General features: G+C 41.3%; 1 protein-coding gene across 1 annotated transcript; it reads right to left on the reverse strand.

Annotated features, from left to right (window-relative positions):
- Nucleotides 1-382: 382 nt before the first annotated feature.
- On the reverse strand, nucleotides 383-8,353 carry cipcb (CLOCK-interacting pacemaker b). The gene is made up of 4 exons (XM_004542111.6): nucleotides 7,954-8,353; nucleotides 7,081-7,241; nucleotides 6,809-6,981; nucleotides 383-5,586 (listed from the first exon to the last, which is right to left on the reverse strand). Exons 2-4 carry the CDS (start codon nucleotides 7,187-7,189, stop codon nucleotides 4,747-4,749), a joined length of 1,122 nt encoding a protein of 373 aa, XP_004542168.2. The 5' UTR covers nucleotides 7,190-7,241; nucleotides 7,954-8,353; the 3' UTR covers nucleotides 383-4,746.
- Between the last annotated feature and the right edge of the window lie 2,088 nt (nucleotides 8,354-10,441).

The raw sequence follows: 10,441 nt of genomic DNA on the forward strand, positions 1-10,441 counted from the left end.
TAAAAACAGTGTTCATGTTCATTACATATCAAGTAAAAAGGCCACCTTTAAAAGAAGTAGGTGTAAAGCCTGAGTTCCAACTAAAATTAAAGAAACTACAGCTACCCTCTGTTCGTGTCTTATTTTTATGTCATGAAAGCAGAGATTTATTTTTAACCACTTCCTTTTTCCACACTCAGCTCTTGTGATGAGAGAGGTGTGCTGAAAGAAACGCAACACGTTTCATTGTTTCTAATCTTGTTTCCAGCTGAGATTATACAATTCAATGTTTTCCTCACTATGTGACCTCTGAGTGCTGTTTTAAATGTCAACCAAGCAGCACTACCATTCAAATGGACATGTTTAATTGTAGAAAGGAAAAAAAGAAAGAAACCACAGCAGCTTCTTTGGAAAGACATTTATTACACAAACAATGAGTCTCTAACTTAAAATGTACAAAAAAAGAGCCCTAAAGCATGTAACATCAAACCTTTTCAGTCTTAGTTTATAAGATCTTTGAATGATATAGCTGAAGTGTTTTATAACAAGTTACTTATAACAAGTCTCATGTCCTCAGAGGTTTTAAGACGTAAAACTCAAAAATTTCCCACTTTGGAAAGTATCATGAGGACTTCAACAACTTCCTCTATTTACATTTTATAAAGGAAAAAAAAAGACAGCGAGCTAGGCACATTACATTCAGTCTGCATGATCCTAAAAATATATATTTGAGCTGATATTTAAATATATTTTTGTCCATCGTTGTTGCTGGTGTACTACTGAAACTGAAACCAGCATCTTTAAAGTGACAAGGCAGACTGAAATGCACTGAGGAACCAAAGCTGCCAGTACTCAACTCAAAATCCAGTGTTACCAAACTGTACTGCTCTACAAGCTGACCGTTTAACAAAGAAAAAAAACTGCAGTCACACAACATGATCAGGAACACAGCATGTGGCATACACACTAGTATCATCAGAAACATAAATAGTCCATTACATAAGCACATCTGCACAAAAAGGAACTTCATCCACACAAAGAAACCTGGACAGCGACATGATAATGGCAACGATTACGCACGAGCAGGTAGCAACAAGTACATGTAAAGAAAGCACAGAGCGTTTTTGTGCTATTTTCAGTCGAAAGTTCAGTGACCTTTTCATACGTGATTTATTCCACTGGCAGTGAACCAGCCTCAAAACAGCTAGAACTTCAGAAGAAGGCCGTCCCGACATTTTTAAGATTTTTTTCTTTCTTGTTTTTGAACTGTGCAGTGAACCGTTAAGAAAACAAACTCAAAATTTATCCTAGAATCATTTACAGCCGAGGACAAATCGGTCAAGAGTGTTTTAAACAATTTCATAAACTCGGGTAAAAGTGCGAGGTGGAAACCTGGTCCAAGGAAAAATAAAGGGAATTCTGCAAAGACAGCACCTGAAAGTACAGAAGAAAGTGAGACAGTTGTAAAATGATAGTATTTGCTGTTGGCTGAGGGGAGTTAAAAAAACAAAGAGCAAAATCGTAGCGGCCATCCTGCTGCTCGAGTATCTCAATAAGGCTTTCACCAAGAACATAGGGTAGACAAATTACTCATCTAGCATTACAAAGCCATATGAAAAGTTAGATATATAGGCTACGGCGTGGAAGAATTTAGTTTTCTTCCATTTATTAAAAAAATGAATTCATAACTGAATGGTGGGTCTGTTAACATCTACTGATTTTAGACCATATAATCCAGTCATCATATTTAGCTTGTTATTGTAGAAAAGTTTAGAATGTCACTGTGACACTGCCTCGACATCTCGTCTGTGGTTATTGCAGAAAGTCAGTGGAAACTTATATGAGCCAAATGCATCAAACAAGGCGACACATGGAACTTATTTGAGATAAAGTGGGAGTAAATAACTGATTACAAGTCAGGAATTTCATTTAGAGCCAAAGCGACTTCGAAACAACTTATTCTCAATACAGCTGTCTCGAGTACAAAGGATCTGAAAGAGCAGACTCAAAGGTCAGGAAAATACTCCAAACTGTTGCATGCTGGACGATAAGGTCACAAACAATCGCAGAAGGATCAGAGGGAGTGGGGTGGGAAGCTGTGTTATGTATTACAAAGTCGACTTTTACAAATTGTTTTACAAGGCCATGAGCTGAAGAGTTTCAAAACTCATCTGAACTTTGTTGCAGATTATATGGAAAATATGATTTCTGAGGGTCAAGCAGTCATTTATCCAGCCACAATAACCACAGCACTCTCAGTAGGAGAGACGCTAAGCCACTAAATCCTTCCAAGATTGTTGATGCAGATGCATCTGTATCTGTGTTGCTGACAGTGAAATTGGTGCACTGCAGTAAGAAAGTGGGTGGAGTAAGTTGGATGACCTCAAAGTCTTGAGTGCAACCTAAAAGGCTGGATGTCAGATAGCGCAACCTCCCTAAACTCACATTATAAATTTGGTTTGGGAGTAGCTTAAGAAGGAAGCAAATCAAAGAATTTACTGTGTTCACTTTAGAAACTTGTAATCTGCAGCTGGCACTTCCCCCAGAGTCAAAATATTTGCGATGTTGAGAGTTGAGGACAGAAGTGTTTACATGTTTGCCTACTGATAAAACACAAGATGTAGGCTGAGAGCACTCCAAATAAGCAAATACATGACAAATGCGCAACAATACAGACGTCATGTTTTTTTGTTTTGCAGAGTACCAACAATTCATTCAAGAAAGAAACCAAACCTCTGAGTTTTTGTTTGTGTGACAGACACCTCCACGTTTTATGGTAACATTTTAAATAAACCGTATTCATGCTTAGATGGCAAGTTTAAACAGAAGGTATATAAAAGTATCCCTCTGCACTAAGAGACCATTTTAAGTCAACGTAAGCACTGTAGGAACAGAACCGTCACATCAAATATTACACAATCACATGCACAATGTACAAAAACACTTAACACTGCAGAAACTATCAGTAATAGAAAAGATGAAAATGTTATTTATTGTTATACTACATAAGTCATATGTATAGATTAGTAGTGTGCTTATGTGTTGTAATACACTTCATGTAAAAAACAAAACAAAACAAAAAAAGCTACAGTATCATAGCTGCCATTAATTTCTGTCCAGAAATTGCTTCAGAGCTACTTTTACATTTCTTAGTGCAAATGCAAAGTTATCTGACATACACTGGGTTTGGATTTTAAGGCCATGATTACAAAAGAGAAACTTAAACTTAACTGTACATTAAAAATATCTGGATTTTGAAAGGCCATTTATGCACAACGACTGGTCTTCATCAAGAGTTCTAAAAGATGGGGTTTTTATTAGTGGACTAAAAAAAAATTACAATAAAAAGTTGGAAAAAAGTAGCTCTATAAACACATGTAAACATACAGGAAAAACTCTGCTCTTGAAGGCAGTCAATATTGAAATATTAATATTACGGCCATGTGTTGTTTACACTCAAACAGGCCTTAACTACAAGTGGAAAAAGCCAAAAACAAAAACATTTACAAAGGGATGTCAGGGAAGCATTTAAATGGCCATGAAGACAGTTCACACAGGAACATCTGCCATCAACATGATGGGAAAGACAAAGTTTAACTGTCAACTGGCCACACCATAACTTTCAACTCACATTTTCCAAATTGAGCTTCAACAAAAGACACTGTGTAGGCACATGTAAGTCTGACTACGCTGACAGGCGAAGAAGCCCTGAACACATTCAGTGTGACACAAGAAACCGTCAGAGTTTTTGTTGCAACTGTAACTGCTGCATGAACTCAATTGGACTTGAATTTCACTGTCAACTTCGTGTCTGTCAAGCAACGCAAAAGACAACTACCATGAATGATGCAAGTAATTTTTGCAACAAGACATATGATCAGACTGATTTATACATAGATTCTCTTTTCAAACACCTTCTCATGTTGTATCCAGATTTAAATGACCAGTGTCAGGATTTAAATTAAGCTTTGTTGTACTACAACTACACTGAGAGAAGAAATTCTTAGAGCTTCTGAGTTTTGATTGCTAAAATTGTCACCAGCACGGACACAGCTTCAGTGGAAGAGATCTAGTCCGGCTCAGTGAGGAAGAACATTGAGCTGCGTCTGCCTCATTTGGTCCCCAACACAACAAGCCAATAGTAGTCCAGCAGTCAGCACTTGAAGTATGTGGCTGTCCAAAGCTGTCATTTTTGCAGCGTGTCCTTCGCAGACAGGCTGTTGACCCATACATTGCGTTGTTCACCTTTTTTTTTAAAGATTTCTAAAAAAAAAACCCCAGAAACTACAGGCTGACAGCAAAGTGTACAATGTCCACCGAAAAATTTATAAGGGTGTTTTTGTATTTTCAATTTATAATCTTAGCACACCGACTGCTTCTTTCAATAAATATTTCCCCTCATACAGGTGCACAACACATGTGCACGTTGGTGGCCAGCTGGCCGCCTCCTATAATGTTACAATGAGTGCGACTCTTAAATGAGAGACAATAAAAAGTCAACACCAACTTTTTTTTTTAGGTTAGCTTGGTGTGTCAGGGCCCTAAGGCAGCCGGCAGCCTAAATGTAGGCCACAGCATGCTGCCTATCTGAGAGTCCGGGGGGTGGGTGTGTATTGTGGGGCACGCATTACTTTCGGTCCATCTGTCTCTGTATGCAACCAACCACCAATCCTTGTCTTCCTTCCCATCTCAAGTCTATAGGATTACTATGAAGGCCTAGTTCAGGTCTAATCTGCTTTTAAACTGGACTGAACAGATCGCTCTTTCTCATTCTCTGTCTTCTTCCAAAAGAGTGGCCTGCAGTTTAACACAGATGCTGGTGTCTCCGCTCCGCAGAGCCTGAAGAAAGAGGTCTGTTTGTTTTTTCAGCCGGTCTATGTCGTTCTGCGTGCGCTGGTTCTGCTTGAGGAGCTCCTTGGTACGGAGTGTGATGTCTAGCAGGCCAGAATTGCTCAGGATGTTGTAAGTGTTGCAGAAGCGCTTCCTTCTTGTGTCAGCATCACCGTCACTGTCGTTACCTTCACTCAGTGAGACGACCGCTGGGGAAACAGGGAGTGTAAAGTTTTTGGATCCAGTAGCATGACTGAAAGACAGCAAAGTCGTACAGTCTGCCTGGCTGACAGCCGATGAAGGCCTCTCCCTCACAGGAGTGGTGTTGGTTTCTCCTGTTAAGAGACATGATCTGCTCTGGAGCAAAGGAGACATTGTGGTGGGGGTTGCAGGAAGACCAGGAGTGGTTGGGCCAGAGTTACCAGCACTATTACATAAACTTCTCTGTGGCTTCTCTCGCTGACAGTGTTCCCGAGTGATGGAGGTCAAAGTACTACATTTCTCTGACCCTGAAGAAGAAGAGGAGGAGTAAGTTGAGGGGGCAGTTCCTCTTCCTGAGGAGCTAGAGCTGTCCCCGGGATGTGGGGCAATCTTTGGGTAGGATTTTAGGATTGGAAAATACTTCTTAGGGCGTCTGTGTTTAGAGTTGGCCTCTTTGGTGCCTGAGGAAGCTTGACGAGAAACCACAGGCTGGATAAAGACCACCTGAGGCTGCTGAACCACCTCCACAGTTGGACTAAACCCCCAGGGCTTCAGAGCAGGAGGATTCTCTCCAGGCTGCAAACAACAAGAGGGATATTGAAAGCTCTGAAAATCAGGTCAGCATCACAGCTCATACAGTTCCTTAAGGAGCTCCTGGGTGCTCACATAGCAACCAGTTGTTGTGTGATCATCTCATTTCTTTCTGAAGAGTACCCACACAGTACAAGTCTACATACCACACTTTAACCCAAAAAGGACATATTTATGAGACAGCTGTCATTCTCCACTTGCCATCACTAGCAGAATCTCCAGTCTTCAGTGGGTTTAAGCAGTTTTCACACACAACCTTGGGACAATGTTGGAAGAATCAGGTCAAAACATCATCCTAAGTTACCCTTTCTCATACAACACATACAGACCCAAGTCCATTTCAGATGTGCTCTCATTACAGGAAATACAATGATACAGTGTTATAGGTGTAGGCGCCGGAGCTAATACACATGACACCCACTCGCTGAGGTTACACCATGCAAATACCTGTGCACAATCAAGCATCACACAGTGCTCTACTAGGTTACCAATCATTTAATGTTTGACCTGACCACTTCTGACTTTGTGTTCTCACATGTGTCCCCGTCTGCTAATGTCTAGAAAAGCTCAAAGCTACAGAACATGTGTGAAAATGGTTTTAGAAACCACAGAATTACAGTTAGCAAATAAGGTTTTCGTTTCGCTTTTCTCAGTAGCTCCCCCATATTCTCTGTCACACATTTTCACACATCCAGTTACTTGCCATCTCTGGGGGCACTGAAATAAATCTTTTGCACACAAATATCGCTAAATCAACTTCCTTGTCAATATAGATGGCCTGGCCCACCAATTTCTGACTTTAATGTCAGGCCCTGACATGTGGCTCATTCCTTAGGAGAAAAACAAGTGTGACCCAATCAGTGCACCCGAATTTATTATTTCTGCTAAAATAAACTGGAAAAACAAGGCAAAAAAAATAAGCTTGAGATGCACACAGTTACATTTTATGAAGACAAATCCTTGAAAGCTGTACTTTATCAAAACACCATGTTGGTATCACCGAAACACAATTAAGAGCAACACCACTATTCCTAATGAAATTCTTCAGATGCCATAAGAAAAAAAAGGCATAATTAAGACAACGTAGTTCTTGGTTTGATACTGTGAATGGAATTCAAGAGATTATTTATTTTGGGGGTTTTTTGTTTGGGTTTTTTTTTCTCGTTGGAATATTGTGGTTTTATAATGAAGTCTTTCCCCAAATTACCTGCTTGAGCAGGACATTGTTCATGATGATCATGGGAGAGAGCCCACCCACCACTGCAAGTCCAGAAGGGTGGGTCCCTGAGCCAGTGGTCCGTGGTCCCTGCTGTACAACAGGGTGTGGTGAATCCTCAGAATCTGTGGTGTCCATCGTGCTCATGTGCTCTGAGCTCGCATCTATAGATCAGATGAAAGGGGTTAATTGGGGTTCAATTCAAATTAAATGTCATCTTCAGAAACACTTCAATATTTTGATATGAAGGAGTGTAACTAAACCTGAAAAGCCAGAGTCTCTCTCTGAATCAGCTTGGGAGCGTCCAGGCTTCATGATGACAGGAAGGTTTCCTGCCCTGGTGTGATTCTCTGCCTTCCTCTTTGTGGTCATCGCTCTTCCCGCAGCACTGACAAGGTCCAGCTCTCCGGAAGCTTTCACAAAACTACATCAGAACATCAAAGGCGAAAGCTGAGACAACACTAAGTAGGCCCTCTTTACATAGCAATGGCAGGACATAAAGTTGTAAAGTCAGAAATAGACACTGTTGGTCATCTTTTTAGCTGACGCGACCAGTTACATAGACATAAAGTTTTTTAAGACTGTAATAAACAACTCCCTCTTCTTGGTGTGGGTGCTTTAGATTCATTTGACCTCATTAAACAATTCCAGCTGAATTTATAAGAACACAAACCCACAATATTAGCCATTGGGTCATCTTTTATTTATATTTCACCCAAAACGTGTGTGATTAACGTAACTAAATGGAAATACAAGAAAACTTCGCCTGCATAAAATATAAATGTCAAATTATTCAGCTGTACCCAATCTACATAGATAAATACAGTCACTAAATAAAGCTATTACAGTGCATGCGATGAAGGGTAGTTCTTTGGGATAAATAACTACCGTTTAAAGTAACTTACAATAAGACAAAGAACACTTGTGAAACGCAAAATAGACGACCTCATTATTACAGTCAGGATTAGCTACGTTAAGCTAACCAACTAGCTAACCATTGTTTACGCTAACCAAAGGTTGATAGCCAAGCTAACGTCAGAGCGTCAACTCGCACTAGTACTATACTGTCACTATTAGTAGTGACAGTATACACACACAAAAAACCGCAAAACGTTTAAAACTTCGAATACACCTACTTCGTCCTTGGTGCTGCTTAAACGTCGTAGTCCTTAAAGCCGACGTATACGACCGTATATCCGGGTAGAGGCTATAGCTGCAACTCAACAACTTCTCTTCGGTGGGGTCGCTGGTGCTGCTTCCCAGATACGTTGACTAGAACTCGCTGGTCCACGGTACCGTACACGAGACAGACCGCCCCTCCCTGCCCTGTCTGCTCGGTCACATGTGGAGCACGGTGGCAGCCGCCTATAGCAGATAGGTTTAATTATCCCCTTTGAGGTTCAAAGTCAAAAGCTGGTAACCGATGGTGGATGAGTTTCTGGTCACCTCATATAGCAGCCATTGTTCAAATACGTCGAAATGCAAAGGACGGTATATTCGTTAGAGCCACTGTGCCATATTTGGTAGTTAAAGGCGTGCCCTTGTCTGGAGTGTCAGGCACGTCACGTTCTCTTAGCTACAGTGCCCGCCCACCTAGACTTCTCCTGCCTCTGATTGGACAGTGGCGCCAGCAGCTGAAAAACGTGACCGCTGCCAAATGTGTGGCAAGTTAAAGGACATTGTGTTCGCTGTGCAGTTAGAGGTGTACTGTACAGCGTAGGCATCTCAAATGCACCGTTGGGGAATCCAGTGACGTGAGAGTGATCTGTTAGGCTATATTACATAATATCGTGGCTGGCCTGCAGCTAACCCAAGGAGCTCAAGTCTCCTCTGCAGCATGTCTGAAGAAATAAACAAAAGACGAGAACCTCGGAACGAACTAGAGGCCTCAAGTGTGCTGTATATGAGTAGACAAAGCCACACAATCTCATAAGAGAAGGAAAATGCTCATGTGTAAACATTTAAAATAATCAGTACCTATTTCGTTTAAAATAATTTAATAGAAAAACATGTAAAACAACAGCCAAAAACAAAACGTGGTTTATTCTTGCGTACAATTGTGACCAAAAGGATAACATGAAAAGTTAAAACTACTTTTATAATCTTAATTTGAATACAATTTGTGTAGAGTAATGGCTATAAGGTGCTTGTTTGCATTGCACGTGACCCCAGAAAGAAAAGGGGGCAGTCAAGCTGAAGAATGAATCCTATGAAACTTGGTATAGCTTAGGAGGCAGCGGAGACTTGGGAGGGAGCTGACAAGTACCAGCAAGCCAAGCAGAGTACATTCATGGGAGTGGCTGAAGAAAAACCCGGGTGTGGAAGGAGTTCAGTGAGACCATGGAGCTGGACTTTCATTCAGAGGACAAAGAGGCTTCCCGTGTACATTGTATACTGTGCTGCTGACTACACATGGCATCATCCAGACATTGCTCAAGTGTTGTCCATCATATTTGACAACCACCAGTCTTTAGGCCTGTGTAGCTGGGGACTTATTCACTTGGTCCCATATCGTCACCATGGTTGTCACAAAGTGGCGGATAAGATATTGCCACGGTCACATGTCTTCAATACCTCAATAGCCAGGTCGTGGAGTACTTCGAAGATCTCCTCAATTCAACTGACACACCTGCAGTGGAAGCTGAGACTGAGGACAAAGAGGACAACTTCCCACGTCCCTGTGGCTGAGGTCACTGACATAGTTAAACAACTCCTTAATGGCAGGGTTTCCAGGGTGGATGAGATTCACCCTGAGTTTCTCAAGGCTGTAAATATTGTGGAGTTGTTGACATTAGGTGGACGTCAGGAGCCGTCACACTGAACTAGCAGATTGGGGTGGTGGTTCTTGCAGACGTTCTTCTCATTACGAAAGGGGGCTGGTACATGTGTTCCAACCTTTGGGGATCACCCTTCTTAGCTTTGCTTGGAAGGAGGAAGGAGGAAAGATGTGGTTTTTGTTCTTGTCGTGGAATACTGGACCAGCTCTTTGTCCTCTGAAGGATATTCAAAGGTGCGTGGGAGTTTGCTCAGTCTACATGTGGTAGACTTGGGGAAGGGATTCAGCTGCATCCCCCTGCATGTTCTGTAAAGAGTATGGGGTACCAGGAATGATTTTATATATTCTGGTTATCTGTTCCATGTATAACTCTGGTGAGAGCTTGGGTCACATTACCAGTCATGAGTCAGAGTTTTTCTCTGTGGATGTGGGACTGCACAACACTGGCTGCCATTTGACACCATTTCTGTTTATGGACAGAATTTCAATGTACGGCCAAGGCATGGAAGGTGTTGTCAGAATGTCATATCTGCTTTTTGCAGATGATGTGATTCTGTTGGCTTAAATGTGCAGAAACCTTCAGCTCACACGGAGGCAGGTTGCAGCCAAATGTGAAGCAGCTGGGAGGAGAATTAGATCCAGAAAAGGGTTGAGTGCTCACTCCAGGTGACGTCCTTTCCTATGTTAACATGTTTTAATAACTTTTCGTTTGGGGACTTGTGACACTGAATGTGACACTACACATTCTGTTTCAATATTTGCTTAAAATGCATTTAAACATAATTCAGAAACATTTTTGAAACCTCTAACTGCTCAATTTTTGTTTGTTTTTTTGTTTTTGTTTTTAT

This window comes from Maylandia zebra, linkage group LG15 (assembly GCF_041146795.1).
Source record: "Maylandia zebra isolate NMK-2024a linkage group LG15, Mzebra_GT3a, whole genome shotgun sequence".
Classification (NCBI taxonomy): Eukaryota; Metazoa; Chordata; class Actinopteri; order Cichliformes; family Cichlidae; genus Maylandia; species Maylandia zebra.

Excerpts from the sequence above, each read along its gene's own strand:
- cipcb (XM_004542111.6), bottom strand. The coding sequence starts at position 7,189 with ATGACCACAAAGAGGAAGGCAGAGAATCACACCAGGGCAGGAAACCTT. Across the intron at positions 6,982-7,080 it reads GAGAGACTCTGGCTTTTCAG|ATGCGAGCTCAGAGCACATG; the intron begins GTTTAGTTACAC and ends TCTGATCTATAG. Across the intron at positions 5,587-6,808 it reads ACAATGTCCTGCTCAAGCAG|CCTGGAGAGAATCCTCCTGC; the intron begins GTAATTTGGGGA and ends TGTTGTTTGCAG.